Source organism: Marmota marmota, unplaced genomic scaffold (genome assembly GCF_001458135.2).
Source record: "Marmota marmota marmota unplaced genomic scaffold, marMar, whole genome shotgun sequence".
Lineage (NCBI taxonomy): Eukaryota > Metazoa > Chordata > Mammalia > Rodentia > Sciuridae > Marmota > Marmota marmota.
In genome coordinates, this window is record NW_025999895.1 from 1,027,357 (window position 1) to 1,048,178 (window position 20,822).

Here is a 20,822-nt window from a genome sequence, read left to right on the forward strand (position 1 = left end):
CTTTTTTTTTTTTTTTTTTTAGTTTTCGGCGGACACAACATCTTTGTTTGTATGTGGTGCTGAGAATCGAACCCGGGCCACACGCACGCCAGGCGAGCGCGCTACCGCCTGAGCCACATCCCCAGCCCCAGATGGTAACCTTTTTGCATAAATGTTTTAATTTGTCCTTGAAAAAAATTGAAACTTAAAATCATGCAGACCAGGTCACTTTTATCACAAGTTCATACCAACTGAGACAAATTAGGGACAAAGCTTTTCATTTCACCCATGATAGCAGAGGGTCCTCTCCTGCTGAGGTGCTCCAGGCAGCCTCTGGGACTCAGGATGCAGACACATGATTCCCAGCAACTACAACAAAAGCACATCCATTCCTCTAGGGAACCTGTGGTGACTGAGAGGCCTTGGGGACCAGTCCCTTCTCTGATCCACACAGAAGCCTTCAGGGCACTGGTTGCAGGATGAGCCACTTGGGGTCCGACTTGGGGCTGCCAAACAGGCTCATCTGACCCATTCAGCTCAGTCCTGTCCAGCCTGAGGCCCAGAGCCTGCTGGAAAGGGCCATTCTGGGGCCCTGGTCAGCGCTGGACGGAGGCATTTTCACCTCACGTCTCCTAGCTTTCTCTCCCCTCCCCCACCTTTCTTTCTCTGTTAGGGTTGGAACCCAGGTCCTTGCCCAACAAGAGAAAAGCAATGTCCGCAGCAGGCTGCCGCCAGCTGGCCACCGGGCAGAATGTTTAGTCTCCTGGCTTCCTGTAAACAAGGGAGAAGAAACTACTGACTCTTCCCAGGTGGCCAGGAGTCACGACTGCCCAGCACTCCCCGAGTCCCTGAAAATGCAGCACCCAGGCACCACCCAGCAGGGTCCCCACAGGTCAGGCCTAGACAGGCTGGGTGTGGGGTGCAGAGTATGCAGCCCTGTGTGAGGCCCAGCGGGCACGGCGGCAGGGAGACGCTGCCAGGCAGGGTGGCCTGCAGCCTGTGGCTCAAGGCTTTGCACCTTGAGGGGGTCCGACACACCTGTTGACTGGACTCTGTTGGCTGGGGCCCAGCTAATGATGGAGCACTGCCTCTCCTCCCTGCCTGCAGGGCTGGCCAGTCTCGGTCCTGTTATTTAGGCCTCCAGTGGCCACCTGGAGCATCTCACCAGTGGGATGTTGAGCTTCGTCTCCGACTCATGTCCTATCCCCCAGTACCTTGGAATGTGACTTTTTTGGGGGGAGAGGGGCAGTATTTAGGATTGAACTCAGGAGAACTCTGCCGCTAAGCTATATCCCCAACTGTGGTTTGATATAGTTTTTTTTGTTGGTTTGAGTCAGGGTCTTGCTAAGTTGCCCAAACTGACCTTGAGCTTGCATCCTCCTGCCTTGGCCTCCTGAGTCCCTAGGGTGACAGGCGTTTGCCACCATGCCCAGCTAGAATGTGAAATTATCTAGAAACAGGGTCACTGTTCCTGTAATTGGTTAAGATGAGGTCACACTGGAGTAAGGTGGCCATAAGTCCATTATGGCTGCTGGCCCTGTGAGAAGGAGATTTAGCCAGGTGCAGTGGTACAGGCCTGTAACCCCAACAACTCAGGAGGATGAGGCAGGAGGATCAAAAGTTCAAGACTAGTCTTGGCAGCTTAGTGAGATCTTGTCTTAAAATAAAAAATAAAGAAAGGCTCAATGGTAAAGCACCCTAGGTTCAAGGCCCACCACAGCCATCCAAAAAAAAAAAAAAAGCGCGAGGTACTGACAGCCTGCGAGGGCTGGGCTGAGGGTCACACCACCCCACGTAGTCCCTTCACTAGGGACACAGACTGGACACCACCTTCAATGTGAACAGTTTCTGGCAGCATTCCAGAACCCAGAGAAGGTATGGCAGGCAGTGGAAATTGCGGGAGGGAGGGCTGCCCAGGGCAGGCAGGATCCTGGTGTTGGGGCGCCCAGCATGGGGAACAGGTCCATGCAGACAGAGCCATCAAGGCGGCTCCCAGGAAACCACAGCACCAGAAGCTGATGAGGAAGTGACAGGTGGAGATGGCTAGGCCTGGACTCCCCCACAGCAGACAGACCAGTGCTCCTCGGATGTGGGGAGGCCCTCCCTCTCCAGGAGGCAGAGGCCACTCATCCCCAGGTGCTTGGGCCTCCTTACAACCTTGGCACCTACCTTGCCCTTGAGCCCGCATCTGAGGCCTTCTTCATGGGCCCTGTCCTTCTCCTGCCCTCTGTTAAAGCACCTTCTAGGTCCAGCTGTGGGGCAGGGAGCGGTGGCCAGGAAGGATCTGACCCCTTTGGCCGGACACAACGACAGGTGGGCTGAAAGATGAGCCACCAAACATGATCCGGTGCGCAGGGAGGGGGCAGCTCGGTTTCAGCCTTCTTGTCCACAGGCATGACCACGCAGCTTTATATAGCTCCGCAGACACTATATAAGCCGGAAGCAAAGTCTCATCAGAAGAACCTGCACGCTGACCTGGTCTGGCTGGAACACTCCTCACCCTGAGTGGAAAAACAAACAGGTGACCCAGGGCTCTATGCCTGCATGCTGGGGTGGGGACAAGCATGCTTCAACCAGGGCTGCCCTCTGCATCCAGGTACCTCATCTCTCTGGGGGCAGACAGAGATGCAGCCAATGACGATGGTGACCTGCCCTCCGACCTCATTGACCCGGACTTCAAGGACCTGGTGGAGCTCTTCAAAGGAACCAGGATGGACTGAATTGGAGCTGCACTCCAGGGCTCCTGCCTCCTGGAGAAGGGGCCTGCACCCTGTTCCAGGGAACAGGGCATTCTTCATTTGTGGCTCAGGGCTGCCACTGGGCTGGCCAGGACTTGTCCTCAGGCGCGACCCCTGTCCCCTACACCCATGTCTCTGGCTTGGCTTAATCACCAGGTGAAATTTTTTTGTGGTGCTGGGGCTCAAACCAGATCCGCACACGTGGTAGGCAAGTGCGCTATCACTGAGCTGCGTCCCCAGCCCTCTAGGTGGATTTTTTATTGTGACACTTTGTACTTTTTCAATAAACGTGATTCCCAAGCCTGTGGTGGTGGCCTGATTCCTAGGGTCCAGGGCCGGACGCTCAGCACCCTCGCCGGGCGGGGCCTCCCGAGGCCCCTTCGGCCCGACTCCCGGCTCCGNNTTTCCGCCGCTGCCTCGCCCAGGACGCCTCTGAAGCTCTGGGTCCCGTGGAGCAGGCCGCTTCCGCCGACGCCCCTCCCAGCCTGCGGTGGACGGCCAGAGCGAGCAGAGCCCGAGGGATGCCCTGGGCATCGGGCCTGTCGGAAGGCCAGGACCCCGCCTTGGGGTGCCGGCAAGCGTTGAGGCATGCTGCAGGGGGTTGGGCCAGCCTCAGCATTTGGGCTCACCCAGCTGCTGACCTGGGCAGGATGGGGGTCATCAGGTGCCTTCTTGCTGTCCCAGCTGTAGGTACCAGAGCAGTGTGTGCAAAGCACCTTTGTGTCTGCTGTGACCACGCAGTCTCTTCAGTACCCGGTACTTCTCTGGGTGGTGGTCATTACCAGTGGGCTGGCTCTATCTTCTGATCTGCTCAGAGCTGTCTTGTGTCCTGCTTAGTAATCAACAGCATCCCCTTTCATTCTTAAAAGTGTCCAATTGGACAAAATGGTGAGTGATGACCTGCCGTGGTTCTGTTGGTTAAGGAGCTGTGGAGACCTTGTTTGAGGCAGGGGCTTCATGTGTTACTCCAGATGAGGATGCTGAGGCCAAGAGGGACTTTCCTGGAGGTGGCAGAGGATGGACAACCTCTGGCCAGGGTATTTCTGGCCCTGTGGGCTGCACAATCAAGACTACAAGCAGTTGAGTCCTGCACAGCACGTAGACTGGAAGGTCACTTGCTCTGAGGGGTGGCAAGTGGCAGGCAGTTCTGTGGCAAAGACTGCATTTGGATTGGGGTGGGGGTGTAGCAGTAGGTGACACCTGAGAGAACATGAAACACCTGGGCCTTGGGCTTGATGGCAGAAGAGGCCATTGGCATCTCTCTGGTTAGTGACACGGAAGGTGTCCAGAATGTCCCCAGCTCTGGGAGGCCGATGAAGCAGGGCTGGACTGAGTGTCTGCAAGGTGGGGATAATGAATGGAGGAAGTCTGTTGGTGGAGGGACTCTGGAGTTCTCAGGTCTGAGACACTGCTTGATGAGCTTCCTCTTGTTTCATGGTCTGTAGAGAGAAAAAAAAAAAAGAACTGCCAAACTTTGACATCTTAGCGATTGTTAGATACCACCCAATTTCAGAGTCATGAGGGAAAGGTATCTTAGAATTGCCATGCATGATTCATGCCTGAATCCCAGCTACTCGGGAGGCTGAGGCAGGATTTCAAGTTCAAGGCCAGCCTCAGCAACTCTGCGGGAACCTGTGTTGAAGTTAAAATTCAGCAGGCTGGGGGTGTCGCTAGTGGTGGGACGCTTCACTCGCATGTGGGAGGCCTAGGTTCAACCTTTGGCAGCACATAAAGAACAATTGCATGTAGGCTGAGGTGTTGGGCCTCAGTGTTGAGGAAATGATTATGGAAGAGAGAAGGCAAAGTCAGGGAGGGATGCAGAGCTTGCCCCTCCTCCCTCCCCTGGTGGTGGCCCCAGTGGTGTGGAGGCCTGGGAGAGCTGTGCTGAATGGGCTCTGGAGACAGCCTTCTCCCTGGCTGCTCACTGACAGCCTCTCCTTCCACCCGTCCCTGTCCCTTGGTCTGCCTGGACAAGACCACCACTCACTGCTTAGGCTGCAGAGCAACGGGCTGTAACCTGATAGCTCTCTGAAGCCTGGAGGGATTTTTGTGTGTGTGCTTTCTGGCACTTCTGCTGCCTGAGCCATTCCCCCCCCCCCCATTCCCCTGCTGTGGTCCCAGGCTCAGCCCCCTGCCTGTCTGCGTCTTCAGGACCCTGCTCATCTGGTGTTATGCTTCCCTCAGGCCTGGCCAGTAAACATGCTCAGGTGTCCTTACTTGGCCAAACACACACATCATTGCCAGCCAGGCTGGTGCCAGCAGGGGGACCCAGGTTGAGGGCATGGCATTTGTGAAAGCCAGGCAGCCACTGGAGGCTGTGGCCACCGAGCCTGAGGCTTCACTGGGAAGGGAGACACTAGAGGAGGGTAGGCTCGGAGGTAGGAGTCCCTGGACACAGCAGTCGGCGTGGGACAGCAGGCCTTCTGGGCCCTGGGAGCTGAGGCGGGGTGCTGAGTGCCTCCCTTCTCTGAGGCTGTCCACCTGGTCCTACTGCCTCATCAGGCCCACAGGGCTTTCTCTGTGCTCTGGCGTTACCAGGCTGGTAGCCTTGGAGGACCATGGGCAGAGAGCCCCTGGAGTGCAAGAAAGCATGAGCACGTTGGGGGCGCACAGGGTCCTGGGCCCCCTCAGCTAACTGTACCCTTTTTGTTCTTGTTTTGGTGGTGGGCTATGTTCACTTGTGCCGCGTTCAGTCGATGCATCATTATATGACCGCTTGGCAGCTAGGGCGGGAGAGCCCAGAATGTCAATCTCCTGCCCTTCATGAGGGGCTGCAGCTGTGTGCTCTGGGCTGCGTGGAGCCCCTCACCCTGGGGATGGGCGGGTAGGGTTCTATACTACAGGCCCCCTTCTGGGGCTGCCTTGTCCCTAGCACATGGGTTGCATCCTGTGTGGACCATATGTCCACAGCTGGCCACCCCCAAAATAGAATCAAGCTGTGAAAATCCCCTGAGCTGAGACTAAACTGGCAGTACCCCCCTCAGTCTTGGTCCCTGGTCAGGCCTGGCAGCTCCCCACTGCCCCCGTCTTGATAGGTCTGTTCCTGCTCACAGCCCAGCCTGAGGGGACCAGGCAGCCTTGGGGCCTCTGGTGTGTGCGGGCTCCTCATCCCCATTGTGCAGCCAGTAGGGGGCACTCAACCTGGCGCTAAGAGAGGCCCCTGCCTACTGATGGGGCCGAGCACCAGGCCATCTCACTCTCTGCGTCCTGCATGTGTCTGACCTGCATGTGTCTGACCTAACCTGGTACCCCTAACCTCCTCCAGCTGACCCTGCCCCAGCCTTAGGCTGCCCAGGATTGCTTGGAGCCCACTGGCCACCCAGGGCTGGGCCCTATTCTGTTGTGTCCCCTGGATGGTGACAGGTCCACATAGTTTGACCACAGCTTAGAAGGAGGCAGTGGACATGCCTGCACCTTGCCCCTCTGCTGGAGGGGTAATGCTCTGTCCCACTCCTGTGTTCTGGGGCTTCTGTTTCAGAGGCTGAGGGGATCCTGCAGCAGAGCACCAGGACCAGAGGACCAGCTATGACCAGGTGTGTTCTGGGCAGCATGATGGCCCTCACCCGGGGTGAGAGTGGGCCTGCTCTGCCCTGCACCCAGCCTCATGCTCTGTCCTCTCCTAGTTCCCCCGTCTCCAGAGTCGTCTACAACGGCAAAAGAAATAGCAGCCCGCGCTCGCCCACCAACAGCAGTGAGATCTTCACCCCCGCCCACGAGGAGAATGTGCGCTTTATTTATGAAGGTGGGTATGCCTGCGCAGGGGCTCCTCCTCCTAGGAATGGTCAGCCTCCCTGCTCTGCCCCAGTGCCCAGGAGCTCCCTTGGGCCCTTTCCTGCCTCCACGTCACCACTCTGGGTGTTGGTGCCCCATCAGTCCTTCCAAATCTGGGGGGAGGGAATGGCAGATTGAGTGACAGGGGACACTTAAAAGCCCTAGAGGAGGGTGAGGGAGTAGGCATTACCCCAGAGGAGATGGCCTCTGCAGCCTGTCCTTGGCAGCCTGTCCTCGGCACTGGGGGTGCTAGGGAGAGGAGGGAGGTGTGGAAGATGGGTGCCCCCAGCAGTTGCTGACCCAGAGTCGGGGTGGGTGGAGGATGTGGAAGGAGGGCTGAGCCAAGGCCAAGCAATCCTGGGAAGCCAAGCTGGGTCAGATGGGTCATCTCTGAGAGTCCAGGCCCATGGTGGGGAGTGCTGGGTGCTGGAAGGTACCTTCAGCTGGCAGAGGGAGAGGGGTGTCTCCTGGCTGGCCTCTGCCTGACACTGACCCCACTGCCCTCGCCTGTGGCAGCCTGGCAGGGTGTGGAGCGAGACCTGCGCAGCCAGCTATCAGGTGGCGAGCGGGGCCTGGTGGAGGAGTACGTGGAGAAGGTTCCCAACCCCAGCCTGAAGAGTGAGTGGGGCCATGGGGGGCACAGGACAACCACCTGCTTCCTGCCCACACTACCAACGTGCTCCAGGGGCTTCCAGAGGTGGGGGTGGCCAGGGGCCTGTGCCAGCACTGACCACACCTTTCCCGGCAGCCTTCAAGCCGATTGACCTGAGTGACCTGAAACGCCGGAACACGCAGGATGCCAAGAAGTCCTAGAGTGCCAGCGCCCTCCCCTGGCCGCTGGAAGATGAGGGTGCACTTGATGTTGGCTTCCTCCTGTCCTGCAGGCCTTCCCAGGAGGAGGGAGGGGCTGTGCTCCAGTGGGCTGCAAGCCCTAGGGTCAGCAGAGTTGATGGCTGAGGCCACTTCTCTCTGCGCCCCTCCTGTCCTCTCTGGGGATCTCAAGCTGCCCCTGTCACCTGGAGGGGGGTCTGGCCCTGCCTGCCCCCTCCAGAGGCCCTGACCCCAGTCCCTTCTCACCTGCTGCCGCCCCTCCCTTCTGTTCCTGTGCACTGCGGGATCAGGAAGGAGAAAAGGGGGCCTGTTTCCCAGGTTGGTGGGACTGGCTGGTTTTGTCCTTGAGATGACCAGGAAGTGGGACAAGCACAGCTGCACCTGCACCCAACTTGGGTCCCCCACAGACCTCTGCTGGTCCTCTGGCCTGGACACTTGGGGAGCCTCCCCCACCCTGCCCCCACTGTCCAGCCTCCCTTTCCCTGCCTCAGCTTCAGGATGGCACCAGGTTTCGGCCTGAGACAGTACTGACCTCCCTAAAGGGGTCCCCAGCAACCAGACCCGGCCTGGTGCCTAAGCCCAGTGGCCACAGAGGCACCCTTGGGCCAGGGGTGCCAAGGCTGACCTGAAATGGTGCTGTTGGGCCTGTCCTGGCTCTCTGGAGTGTGTGGGAGGGTCACCAGGGCCCCTTTTTTTCATGTACCCTCTGGAAGCCAAGTGTCTGTGTGGCCCTGGAGCCAGGGGGTCTGTGAATAAACATGGGTGGCACTGGGAGTGGCCTCTTGGCCATCTGTCAGTCCTCTGCCCTGCAGCCCACACACCTGGACAGGGGACTCCAGCCACAGTAGAGGCTCTGCCTAGCACTTCTCAGCGTGAGTCAGGGAACAGGGCAGGGGTCTGAGGGTGTCCAGGAGGGGAGAGATGAGCTGCTCTGAACAGTCAGCTCTTGTCCAGACTAGAGGCTCTCCTGAGGCCATTCTCTCTGGGGGTAGGACCCTGGGGCAAGTGGGCAACCATCTGCTGCCCTGGACCCACCTTCTATGGCCTGGCCTACTGACAGGCAGTTGGCTTCCCCAGTGTCCACGTGGAAGCATGCTGCTGGGCCCCCAAGAGCCCCAGTTGCACTTGACCTTCAGACATGGAAACAGCCCTGGAACGCTTCTGCCCCTGAGACAGAGCCAAACGGAAATTTATTTCAGGAACACCCTTTCCCAGAAGGGTATTCCAAGGCTTGAGTGACCCCATGGGCTTCTGGGGGTGGGCTGGGCAAGTCTCCATGGGAGAGGACAGTGCCTATGAGGATCAACTTCACCTTGGTGCCAGTGGCACTCACTGGAGCCAGGTGCCAAGCCACCCCTGGAACATGTGGCCTTGTTAGGCCCTGGGGTTCTGCAAGGCCTTCCATAGAGGCTTTGAGTGTCCCAAGGTGGGGTCACCCAAGCTTGCTACTGGAGAGGATGGCACATGGCGTGCTCGGGTTGCGTAGGAGCACATCTCCACACCCTGTACCAACCAGTGTCTCCGAGCACCCTAGACCACCCAGGTCAAGGCAGTGCACAGGGCAAGCAAGGCCCCAACAGGTGTGCTTTCCACCCCTTGTGTTTGCCAGGGCCAGCAAAGGTGCGAGACCCACCTGCACATGAGGCCTGCTGGGGGCTTCCCAGAGGCAGAGGAGTCCTTGAGCCAGTTGCCAAGTCTCCGGCCTCAGGTTCTTTGGTTAGTGCCTACCTCAGTGCCTTGCAACGAGTTCCACCCACTCTTCTTCAGGTGAGAATCTAGTGCCTGTGGCCATGATTAGCCTCAGGTTCCCCAGGTGCAAAGTGAGTTTGAGCTGTGGTGATCTGAAGGCCCCTCCTTGAATGGTCGCAGGGCAGTTAGTGCCCGACATGAGCTGGAGACAGCCTGAGGGAGAGAGTGCTGACTTGGGCTTCCAGCCTTCTGGGGCCTGCCCTGGGATCTGGCCACACCCAGGGTTCCTTGGGGCATGCATGACCCAGCCATGTGAGCCTGCCCGTCTGTGTCCCCTTGCACACCTTAAGGTCTTCCCTGGCACTCTGCCAGCTAGAGGTCCTGGGCATGGTCTACAAGAACACCTGGGCGTTGGAAGGAGGGCTTGCCACACACCCTCCTGCAGCAGAGCCCAGTGCACGGTGACAGTCCTGGGTTGAAACTGTTGTGGCCTAGGCCAGGGGTGAGCAGGGAAGGGGAGAAAGAGCCTGCCTGGAAGGCCTGCCAAGATGTGTCCACTGGGGTCCACCCAGCCCCGCAGCAGGCCCACCAGCCTTCCACCTAAGGCTGCCAGGGACCACTGCAGAGCCAAGTCCACCTCATGCGGCCAGTGTTCCTGTAGCCACAGTGGCCCGAGAGCGCAGGCGTGGTCCAGGGAGCTACAGCAGCTCTGGGGCAGGCTCACCCCTGCTCTCCACCTCACAGCTCCGTCCCTTAGGGCCCGTGGGCCTCCCGCCAGACCAGCCCCCTGCCTCAGCTCCCTACTGCGAGGTGCCTGTGACTACTCCCGCCCAGCCTAGTGGCTCAGGGGGACGGCTGGGGGAGATGAGGTGAGCATCCTTGTGAGTTAGGGTCCGTCCCGGGTCACCTGTGCAGGTTGCGCAGGAACCCACACAGCACTCTTCGTTGGCCACTACGTGGGGAAGTTTTACTACCCTCATTTACACATCAGGAAACAGTGACCTTCAAGGGAATTTTAGTTGTGGGGCTTTTTTGTTGTTTGTTTTTGTTTATTTTAAAGTACTGGGGCTCCACCACTGAGCCACCCCCACCCCTCAAGTGTTTATCCCTTTAAGCACTTATTTTGTTAATTTTTTATTTTTGGGGGGGGACCAGGGATTGAACTCAGGGGTGCTCTATGACTGAGTTACATTTCCAGCCCTTTTAAATTTATTTTTTCAATTTCGAGACAGGGCCTCACTGAGTCGCCCAGGCTGGCCTCAAAACCTGTGACCTCCTGCTTCAGGCTCCAGAGCTGCTGGGATCACAGGCGTGCGCCACTGCACCTGGCTGGGCTTCCTGCTCCCTGCCCCCTTAATTTACATGAACACAATACCTTTATTTTTATTTTTTTAAAGGTAGAAAAGAGAGAATTTTTTAATATTTATTTTTCAGTTTCCGGTGGACACAACACCTTTTTTTTATTTTTAGGTGTTGCTGAGGATTGAACTCAGTGCCCCACAGGTGCTAGGCAAGTGCTCAACCCCTGAGCCACAGCCCCTGCCTCTTTCTCTTCTAAGCTTACTTACTTATTTTTGTGGTTCTGGCTGCGGCACCAATGCCTGGCCCAAACAAAGCTCTGTGGCCGAGCTACAGTCCCCCCTCCCTAGGAACATGTGGCCACACGTGAGCTTTTGCTGTCCTCCACTTTCCCTATGTAGCTCTTTCCCGTAACTTCAGTTACATCAGTGCTTCGGTTAGGCCTGTTTGTACTCAGCACTGAGCTGTAGGGCAGATGAGACTTGTTTTCTATTTTCTGCCCAACTCTGTTTTCCTGGAGTTCCTAATAAGTTCTGACCTCTGCCCTGTCATTTAATTCTCCCCTGAGTGTGCTCAGTCACTTCCATGTCCTCGAGAGGTCCCCCCAGGCCTCCTGCCAGGCTGGAGGTGCCCTCCCCAGGTTCCATCCTGACTGCTGAGGTCCACCCTTCCTCAGCAGTGCCCATTCCAGGGGGTCACAGGACACACGACTCGCTCACACACATCCCTCTGGGAGCGGGCTTCTGCTGCCTGGCCCCACACAGGGCAGCCTGGGAGCTCCCTCTGCGGCACACTCCTTCAGACTCCCTGCAGGAAGGGAGTGGGCAGCAGGGCAGGAGAGGCAGGGGGCACTGAGAGATGAGAGGGGCGGGGCCTCTTCTCTGTGGGCACCTGGCTGTGTTGGAGAGAGGGTCCCACCACTGCCCATCTACAGGACTGCCCATCAGGACCAGTGTTTATTGGTTGATGAGTCCAGCCCTGGCCAGGCCCCACCTCCACCCTTGACTCCAGCAGCCTGCTCCGTCCAGTTCCCTTGGGGATGGGGATGGGGCAGGGTTGAAGGAGGACAAGGGGAGGGACTTGGGGTAGGGAGGGCTGTCAGGAGGCCCCAGGAGAGCAACTTACCCCCAAGGCAGTCCCCAACCCTGAGCTCAGCTGCCGTGAAGGAGAATTTGCCCCTCCTGTGCTAACTTGGTGTGGCTTTGTGCCCATATAGGCAACTAGGGCTCCACAGAGAGTCAGGACGCAGGCCTGGGCACCTGGCATGAGAGCTGGCCAAAGCCCCAGGTCAGGTGCCTCAAGCCTCCAGCAGATACAGCTACTTCTAAACCAGCCTCTGTCTGTGCCCTCTGACTTCCCTCCGGCCTCAGGCCTGCAGGCAGGGTGCGGGGAGAGGGCCTCCCTGGCAGGGCCCCGCCTGGCGGGTCATTCTATTTACCTTTCCTGAGAGGCCTCATGTCCTTTCATCTGCTCCAATTAGCCCAGCTCTGCCTGAGTGGCTCCAGCCGGTGCTCCAGCGGCTGTGGCACTCCTCCCCCAGGGCCCAGTGGCCACCTTCCACCAGCTCCTTGGAACAGGGACACCTGTCTGGCTCCTTCTCCACCCCATGCATGCATACCACCAGGCATCATGGTACCCACTGTAGGCCACCCCGGAGGCTGACCAGTCCCCTCACGGGCTACCACTCTGGACTTGCTTCTGCCCAGCAACGTGGTCCTGGATGGCACATCTAAACTCATGGGTGCAAACTTACCATTCTGCACCGTGCCTCAGCTTGGACTCAGGGTGCACCCCTGATCTGGACCTCCCACCCCAAAGCACTTCCAGGCCTTTCCTGCATCCAGTCCTGGGGCAGCTCTTTTCTAGCTGGTGTCACCCCACCTCCACCTGGCAGGGAGTGTGCCCACCCACCCCAGGATGGGCCTGGACTGTTGTGGGCAGAGCATCTGCTAGGTGACAGGGGCTGTGCAGAGGTTGGGCAGACCCTACTGCTACCTCCACCTGGACCCACAGTGATTGGGAAGCTATTTCTCTCCACTGCAGACACTGTGTGGCCCAGGACGCACCAAGTAGCTAAAGCTCAGGAGCAGAGGTTGGGCTCCAGGAAGAGCAGGACTGAGCCCAGTGTCCGTGGTCCTTCTGTCTCCAGGTAGAGGCTTTTGGAAGACACCCTCTGAGTAAACTCGGTGTTCATGTGAGGCTGTGTGCCTGTGGCCTCCCTCAGCCCCCACTGCCCCATCATATCCCTTTGCTGGTGAATGGTGACCTGTTGGGGGAGTGAGGCCAAAGCCTCCAGGGGGGCCCCTGACCTGATCCAGCATGGGAGGACAGGCACTGCTAGCCACCCTGGGGACCCTTCCAGCTCCCCGTAGAACAGGGATCAGAGAGGCCCCTCCAGGGAGTGCACCAGCCTGCGCCCATCCACCCTGCCCACACGCACTCGGGCCTTCCCAGCTGAGCCCTGGCGATCCACCCAGCCACTACTCAGCTCTTTATTGGAGGACACACCTTTCCACACGCACAGGACAGACCAACAGGCAGGCATGCCTGCAGTTCATGCACAACTTCCCACCACTGGGCTTGTGCCCCAGGGACAGCAGGGGGGACAGGGACAATGGCAGCCACTGTCCAGCTGTCCTGCCCCTCTGGCCTCAGCCAGGTGTCCAGTCCTGGGGTGTTCGGTGATGCCCTGTCTGGTGCCTGAGTCCAGCAGAGATTCAGAAGGGGCTCTCAGCCAACTCAGGGAGGCCACAGGCTAAGGAGGTCTCTGCAGAGGGGTCCTGGCCAGCCCCATTGCTGCTGCCACCCTTCACAAGTCGAAGCTTCTCGCAGGAGGGGCCACGGCAAGGCCTAGCTGGGGCCGAGGGGCTGCTGCTGCGTCGCGGGTCCTGCAGCGCTCTGCCCTCGTGCCAGCGCCGCCAGCGCTGCAGCAGCTCTGCCTGTACCTGGGGGAGGGGTCCCACCTGGTGTCCCTGAGCCTCGGCCCCCACACCCTCCCCCCCTCACCACAGGGAAAGCCAGGGCCTGCAGAGGCTGGAGACCCCCACGCTTGTGCTCCCTGAGGACTCTGGGGTCCTGACACCCACTGCCATGGCCACCATCTCAGTTAAACACAGGAGGAAGGGAAGGGCATATGGGGGGCACTGGCACCCGTGCCACTCCCTGGCCGAGCCCCCACCTACCTCTTTGCTGAGGAAGCAGTAGAGGACAGCCACCAGCAGGCCCTGGAAGGAAGGGGCGGTCAGGAACCTGTCCCGGGTCTCTGAGCAGGGGGAGGGTGGGGCGTGGGGCTCACCTGGAAGGAGCTGAGGAAGAGGTCAAAGAAGAGCTTGGCAGAGCGCAGGGCCCCCTGAGCCTGCTCATCGGTCACAAAGGCGAAGACCACTTCGTGGACCCCCAGCAGGGGGATGAGGGTCAGGGTGGATCTGGCCAGCCTGCAGGAGTGGACCTTGAGTGCCTGGCCTGCTGTCCAGAGCCAGGTCAGCCCACAGGGCCTTGGTGCCCCCTCTCTGGCGTCTGCAGCTCTGTGCGCCCCGGCCACTGCCCACACCCACCGGAACTTGTAGTCAGCGTAGTGCATCTGGCGGGCCTGAAGCTTGGTGATGAGAAGGTGGACCACGCGGACAAAGATGAAGGAGTTGATCTGGGAGGAGGGCCCAGGTCAGGGCCACCCAGGGTCTGTGGTCCCCACTGGGCCCCAGCAGGTGGGCCCACAGCCATGTGGCCCTGGGCTGGCTGGAGCCCAGCCAAAGAAGGCAGCCTGCTGGCAGCCCAGGCCAGCGTCCTGGAGAGTGCCGGGGCCCCCACTTCCTCGCAGGCCAGATGCTACCTCTCCTAGGGCTCCAGAAGGCCAAGGAAGGGGGAACTGGGGAGCCCCAGCCAGCAGCCCCTCCTGCTGGGACAGAGGTGTCCCGTTTCCTCACCAGGATGGCCAGGAAGACCGGGGCTCGCAAGATCCACCAGACGCCCATGTTGGTATTGCTGGTCCAGCACCTGCGGGGTGGCCACTCACGACCTGGGGTGCACACAGCCCCCACCCCAAGTCTCTCAGCCCCCCATCTGATTTTGCTGGGATCTGCCTCAGGACAAGGAAGGGGAAAGGCCACAGTGACCCCTTGCCCAGGCACTAGGTTTGCACAGAAGCCCCTCCCACACCTCCCTCAGCCGCCCCGCCCGCCCCGGCTGCATGGCCCGTCCTTCACCGGCCCCTACTCACTGAATGTTCTCAAACAGACACTTGACCACCGCCCAGGGGATGATGAACAGCAGGGGCGCACCTGTAGGGGGCAGCGGTTGTGGGCCTGCAGTGCTGCCCGGCCCGCCCAATCCCAGCACCAGTGAACAGAGCCACTCCCTCACTCACCCCAGCCAATGCCCAGGTAGAGGGTGAAGAAGCTTCGCTCAGGAAAGGAGGCCAGGCCCAGCAGGCCATGCAGGTACACGCCCTCCACCAGCAGCCAGCAGTAGTTGGCCACCACGCCATACTGCATGATCACTGCGGCCACACGGCAGCCGGCCACCGCCTGGGCAGGGCCAGTGTGGGCAGCTGTCAGCACCCTGCCTGCCCAAGGCGGCGGCAGTCTAGGCTGGTCTGCTCTGGCACTCACCCCATCGCTGAGCCAGATGCTGACACTGAGGTCATCCCCGATCTTCTGGCTGTAACGGGTCTTCAGCAGCCAGTCGATGACCAGCACAGAGCTGGCCTTCAGCACGAAGGATGCAAACAGGTTCACGTGGATGTAGTTGCGGGTGCAGTGGAGTTTGCTGCAGGGACAGTGGATCAGTGCCTGGCACCTGCCCTGGGGCTGCCCTGCGCAGGACGGAGGAGGCGGCGTACCTGAGGCCCAGCATGATGGCCAGGGCGAGCAGCAGGGCCCCCAGGGACAGGGAGTAGCCCACGGTGTACATCACCTGGAAGCTGCTGTACATCTTGGCTACCTCCTTCTGTGAACCACAGTGGCTGCTCAGGGCTGGGGGCCACTCCCTGCCTCTGACTGGTCCCACGGTGCCCACCCACCCTGCTGACCTGGCCCTCGAGCTCCTCGTCCTCCATCTGGCACTGGGAAGCGTTGCGCCATGGCTGTCCCCGAGGCCCACGCACCCACTGCCCATCCGGCCCACACTTCTTAAAGACCAGGCGGTGCTGCACTGGGGGGGACAGGCTCTGGTCACTCCAGCTCCAGGCCCAGCCCCCCCAGCGCCCCCAGACCTTTCAGGTTACCTTTGTGATACCAAGGCAGGTACCAGGGGCAGGAGATGTTGGCCGTGGTATTGGGAGGGGTGTCTGGCCAGCAGGAGTACTTGTCGAAGGTCCTGTTGCAGACCAGGTCTGCAGAGGCGGGTTGGCAGGGGCGGGAGGCTCCTGGAGGGCCTGGCCAGGACCCTTCCGCCGCCTCCTGGAAGCTCCTGAGCTTCCCTATCTCCTCTCCAGGCCTGCAGCCCAGAGCTTCGTCCTCCCTCACCTGACCTCCCCTGACTCCTCCCCAGCTCTCTGCCTCCCGCACCCACCTGGTCTCCAGTCCAGCCTGGCCCTCAGGGCACCTTCCCTTAGAGACCTCTGTCCCAAACCCACACTGGGTCTCCTTTCCCCCACCTTCCTCCAGCACCTTCCCCCTGGGGGCTGAACCCCAATCCCATCCAGAGCCCACCCGACGGCTGCCACAGGCTGCTGTCCCTCATCTGACAGTGCAGGACCCCAGGGTGTGCTCTCTGGCCCCGTTTCTCCCTGTACCAGACTGACCACCAGCCTGTGTCTGCATCTGACCATCTCCCTCCCACTTGCCTGGTCTGGGGGCTTTGCCAGCCATCTCCCCTGAGCACTGGCTGCCCTCTGTGGGCTCGGGGCACTGTGGCAGCAGCCAGGACAGTGAAGCACACCAGTCCTGGGGCCACTCTGCTCTGTCTGTTGTTTCCCACTTTGTGGGCCACCTGGGCACCCAGGACGCCTTCCTGGGAGCCAGCTCCAGGCTGCACAGCCCGGCAGGAGCTGGGGCTCACCGTTTGGGGGAGGCAGCAGGCTCATGTTGCGGTGGCACTGGTCACTGTAGAGCTGCCACTTCTCGAACACGAGGTCCATTACCTGGGCAGAGAGGGCCGGCGGCTGGAGGACCAGGGGACAGCAGCCAGAAAGGACAGGGTCAGAGAATCAGCGGCAGTCAGCACCGGGCAGACTGGGGCCCGCCGCACCGGGCAGAGGCCGTGCAGCCTCACCTGGCAGGCCAGCAGCAGCAGCAGCAGCAGGTTGGGACGCCAGGGCCGGACGGGGGACATGCCTCTGGGTCGCTGTCCCCCACATCTGGCAGGGGCTGCACAACCGGCTCCTTGGGGGTGTTCACAGGTCCCCTTGAGCTGCAGAGGGTCAGAGCAACGGGTTCTAGGGAGAGGCCTGACCCGGGGTCCGGCCCCCCAACAAGCAGCCTCCGAGTCTGCTGAGGTGGAGGACACAGAGCGGGGAGCCGACGTGGTCTGTGCCAGTGAGGGGCCGGAGGAGCTGGAGGTCACTGTCCACCCCGCTAGGCCGTCTGTCCGTCGACAATTCCAGAGCCCTCCCGCTTGCGGGTGGCAGCCACCCTCCACCCTCTTGTGTGGCCACCCAGAGCTCATGGAGGGGACCAGGCCCTTAGCCATCGACTTCCTCCCTCAGCCTGGGGGCCTCAGCCGGGCCCAGCCCCCACCAGCCCCCACCCCACACCTATTCTTAGCCCCTGGGAAAGCCGGCTCACCAGGCAACCTGCCCTGCTTGGGGTGCCGAGCAGGAGGGTGGGGTGCCCAGGCCTTCCATCACTCCTCCCCAGGCCAGGGGTCAGGTGTGGGGGCACATGCTCAGGTGGTCTCTGCCACACCCGTGCCGCCTTACCCAAGACCAGCATGCCCATGTGACCCATGGCCCTCATCCAAGCTCAGGCTGGGCATCAGGGTCCCCTGGGCACCACAGGCTGGCTGGCAGCACATTCCTTTGAGATCAGCGCTGCCGGTGACGGGGCCAGGGGACACCCTGCTTCTCTGGGCCTGGAAGCAGCAGACCCTCTCCCACAGGAGAGGCGGGGAGCTCCCTGGGTCTGCAGGGCTGGGTGGGCCTCACTGCAAGCCTGAAGGCCGTGATGGGCCTCTCCTGGGCACTCCAGAAAGGAGTGAGGAGTGTCCAGCAGGATGGACAGACAGATGGCTGATTGGAAGTCAGAGTGAGGAAGAACAGGGGAGTAGGGATGGAGAGGGGTGCGGCTGTGGCCAAGGTAGGGGTTCTAGGTGGGCCTGGGCACCAGGCTGAGGAGGGCAGCCTGGATTTTAACCCTCTGCAGTAAGTCCAGTCCAGTGCTGGGGCCAGCTCGGCCACAGGGCTGCCCTGCCCTTCAGCCATCCTGCTGCAGCACGGCGTTGGCTCACAGCCTGCTGGGGGCTCCTGACCCCAGCTGGAGCCTTCGATCACACAGGGCCTGGAGGGACGGACCCAGGAGTGGCAGGTCCCCAGTCCCTGACCCCTGGGGAGCCATCCAGGCTCGGGATTAAATGAAAGATCCCCAGAGTAAAGGGCTCTTTTTTTTTTAGTTGTCAATGGACCTTTATTTTGTTTATCTATGTGTGGTGCTGAGACTCGAACCCAGTGCCTCACACACGCCAGGCCAGTGCTCTGCCACGGAGCCCCAGCCCCAGCCCCACTTTTGTTCCCTCCCCGCAGGGCTGGGGACCGAACTCGGGGCCTTGTGGGCTAGGCAAGCACTCTGCCACTGAGCTAAATCCCCAACCACCCCTCTTTTTTTAAATTAATTTACTTATAGTTGGTTCCGGGGTTTGAACTTAGGGGCCCTCAACCTCTGAGTCACATCCCCAGCCCTTTTTTTTTTTGTATTTTATTTAGAGAGAGGGTCTTGCTGAGGTGCTTAGAGGCTAAGTTGCTGAGGCTGGCTTTGAACTCATGATCCTCCTGCCTCAGCCTCCCAAGCTGCTGGGATCACAGGTGTGGCCATGGCGCCCTGCAAGTGAAGGGCTCTTGCTGGGAAGAGGGCAGCTGGCAGGTAGGTGGAGGAGGAGGGGGAGTTTGGGTATCCCCTGCTCTGGGGTCGCCAAGGGGACGTCTCCTCTTCTGGTTCTGATCAAACAACCCCATCTGCTATTGCTGCCCAGTCTACTGAGCTGGGCGGGGTCAGTCCAGCCAAGAGCAGGCCTCCCATCTGAAGACTCCTGACCACTGTGTCTGGGCTCCAACTGAGGCCCTGGAGGAAGAGAGCTGATGGGTGGGCATGTTGGTGGGGCAGAGGGAAAGGACAGGGATGGCCAGGGTGGATGGACAGTGGAGAGACAGGCAGGGGGCATAGGAGGATGTGGCCTGGGCACTGAGGGAGGGTGGCCCACCCCAGTGAAGAAGGACAGCCAAGGAGGAGACCCCAAGACCTCCAGAACCCAAATTCACCCCCAATCCCTGTTGGGAAATGGGAGCATTCGACACCCTTCTTGCTGACCTCCCAGGGCTATGAGGACCTGAGAAGCTGACTGTGGGAAAGAGTGTGGCTGGCCCACTCCAGGGGCTGCTCAAGCCACCAGGAGCCCCAGAGTAAAGGAGGGTTCAGAGGCAGAGTCGAGGGGACATGGCTGTGCTGGCCCTCGGAGGCCCCTGCCTCTCTCCACGGCAGCTTGCCCAGGAGGAGCATGCTCCATGCCCCCAGACCACCCCACAGAAGGTCAAGCAGGTGGGGCTGGAGACCCTTGAGGACATCCCTCTACACAAGCTCAGTGTCCCAGGCCACAGGCCAGGCGGGCTCAAGGACTCCCCGGCCCCAGGTCCCTGGGCATCAGAGGCCCAGGCAATCCTCCTCTGGACCCCTGATAGGAATGTGGGAGAGGACAAAAGCCATCAGTCCTCCACCGCGGGGTGGTGAGGACGTGGGGGCGACAGCTCTGGGAAGGGGTGACGGGTGTGGCTGATGTCCAGCCGTGTGAGGCTGAGGTCTCCAGGGAAGAGGACAGGCAGGTGGGGCTCGGGCCCAAGGGCAAATCATCACGCTGCCCAAGTTAGGGTCCCCGAGGCTGGACAACCTCCAGAGGGCAGAGGGCTGTCCCCTACAGGGAAGCTCTGATGGACCTGAACAGACTGTCCAGGCCCCCACTGTGGGGCAACACGGGTGCCCAGAGATAGCTCTTCAGGCCGTGATGGATATCTGTCAAATGAGTGAGTGAGCAGGAACCTGGCAGGACCAGCCAGGGATATGGAGGTGCCGCTCGGGACTCACATTGGCCGGCCTGGCCCTTTTTTCCACCTTATTCCCTCCTTGGCTCGGAGCAGGGTGCAAGGGTGACAGAGGACAGGTCCGACGGCACCCACCCTTCTTCCTTCTTGCCTGTCGCCGGCCCCAGACTTCAAGGGGCAGAGGGTTGGGTCTGATGGCTGGCACACCTGAAGCTGCCCGCCAGTCTGCCGGGCTGCTGCCAGCAGGCTCCTCCCCTCGTGACCTCCTCCACAGCAAACACATCTGGCCACACAAGCCACCTGGGTCTGACCTGGCTGGTCCACTACTTGTGGGCTGGCACACCCCCCATGCCAGTTCCAGCAAGACACATGACTCAGGTGTTCCTGGCAAGGCCAATGTCACACCAGTTTCCACTGGGGTGGGGGGGCGAGGGACCCCAGATCCAGTGGATGCCCCACTAACCAAGGAAGGCAGGGAGTGCCCTTGGTGCCCCCAGATCCGAAGGGGTAGGGAGGGTGTCTCTCAGGCACCCTCCAAGCCCCAAGGAGGTGGGAGGTGGGAGGTTTCTGTGAAACCCAAGTGGCTGGAAGGTCACGGCCTGGGGGCGGGATCAGCCTACTGCTGTTGACAACAGGGCAAGCCTGGGATGCAGGCCAGAGTGTGTTGAGATCCACCCCCCAGCCCCCAGGTCCCCAACACAGAAGGACAGCAAAACAGCCCTGGCTGGTCCTCAGAGGATGCCTGGCGCCAAGAGGACAGGGGTCAGTCCGTTCTGAGTGGGGCATAAATCCCCCTGACCCAGAAGAGGGACGGGGACTCCAGAGAGGCTGGAACAGGGCAGTGACCTGCACTGGCTGCGGGTCAAAGTCACAAGTGGAAGGACAGCCCGGCGAGGTTCCAGTGCCCCTCACCCACCCTGGGAAACCCGGGTATTACTGGGGAGTCCTGGGGAGCAGGGACAGGACACAGTGGGAAGCCGGAGCTGCCTAGGACCCTGTGCCTCGCCTCGGTGCTGCGAGGGCCCGCGTGGGGGGAAGAATGAGGGTCTGGTGGGAGGGGCAAGTCCCAGGGCCCGCAGCCATCCGCACCCAGGTCCCCGAGGCCGCGGTCCCAGGGACAAGAGTGCAAGAGCAAATATTGAGACCCCTGAACCGACGGTGCTGGACCAGGTGACCGTCCAAGAGCTGAGGGCGCATCCCCGGGGCTGGGAAAGGAGGTGTCCGACGTGGGCAAGGACCCGGGGGACCGCCCGCTCCCGGGAGCCCAGCTCTGAGCCTTGGCGGCGCCCGCCCACTCCCGTGCCCCGGCGGGGTCGGCCCGGGCCGTGCCCTCG

The 20,822-nt window shown here is 60.6% G+C and overlaps 2 protein-coding genes and 1 long non-coding RNA gene across 11 annotated transcripts in view; 1 reads left to right on the plus strand and 2 right to left on the minus strand.

Moving 5' to 3' along the window:
• Positions 1 to 3,120: 3,120 nt before the first annotated feature.
• On the plus strand, positions 3,121 to 8,093 carry Mcrip1 (MAPK regulated corepressor interacting protein 1). 7 transcript variants are annotated; one of them, XM_015504057.2, is made up of 5 exons: positions 3,121 to 3,407; positions 6,196 to 6,250; positions 6,341 to 6,459; positions 7,005 to 7,106; positions 7,237 to 8,093. In XM_015504057.2, exons 1-5 carry the CDS (start codon positions 3,239 to 3,241, stop codon positions 7,299 to 7,301), a joined length of 510 nt encoding a protein of 169 aa, XP_015359543.2. In that variant the 5' UTR covers positions 3,121 to 3,238; the 3' UTR covers positions 7,302 to 8,093. The 7 variants fall into 7 exon arrangements, with proteins under 7 accessions (XP_015359543.2, XP_015359544.1, XP_015359542.1 ...); XM_015504058.2 differs by having other exon boundaries at positions 3,121 to 3,403; XM_015504056.2 differs by having other exon boundaries at positions 3,121 to 3,381.
• Positions 3,877 to 10,246, minus strand: LOC107157695. Its single transcript, XR_001505527.2, has 4 exons — positions 9,353 to 10,246; positions 9,048 to 9,221; positions 8,355 to 8,486; positions 3,877 to 4,156 (listed from the first exon to the last, which is right to left on the minus strand). It is a non-coding gene; the product is annotated as an uncharacterized LOC107157695 (long non-coding RNA).
• A 2,539-nt stretch (positions 10,247 to 12,785) lies between these two features.
• Gcgr (glucagon receptor) overlaps positions 12,786 to 20,822 on the minus strand; it is a 9,631-nt gene continuing 1,594 nt past the window's right edge. The window contains exons 2-14 of one of the 3 annotated variants that reach the window (XM_015504060.2): positions 16,518 to 16,655; positions 16,305 to 16,407; positions 15,529 to 15,636; positions 15,334 to 15,455; positions 15,145 to 15,251; positions 14,915 to 15,071; positions 14,671 to 14,830; positions 14,524 to 14,584; positions 14,231 to 14,300; positions 13,862 to 13,950; positions 13,603 to 13,741; positions 13,490 to 13,531; positions 12,786 to 13,270 (exon numbers count right to left, since the gene is read on the minus strand). In XM_015504060.2, coding sequence (XP_015359546.1) covers positions 13,025 to 13,270; positions 13,490 to 13,531; positions 13,603 to 13,741; positions 13,862 to 13,950; positions 14,231 to 14,300; positions 14,524 to 14,584; positions 14,671 to 14,830; positions 14,915 to 15,071; positions 15,145 to 15,251; positions 15,334 to 15,455; positions 15,529 to 15,636; positions 16,305 to 16,407; positions 16,518 to 16,655 — 1,542 coding nt within the window. In that variant the 3' untranslated portion in view covers positions 12,786 to 13,024. Of the gene's footprint in view, positions 13,271 to 13,489; positions 13,532 to 13,602; positions 13,742 to 13,861; positions 13,951 to 14,230; positions 14,323 to 14,523; positions 14,585 to 14,670; positions 14,831 to 14,914; positions 15,072 to 15,144; positions 15,252 to 15,333; positions 15,456 to 15,528; positions 15,637 to 16,304; positions 16,408 to 16,517; positions 16,656 to 20,822 lie in introns of those variants that run through there. The other 2 variants (XM_015504061.2, XM_048797255.1) reach the window with 2 other exon arrangements.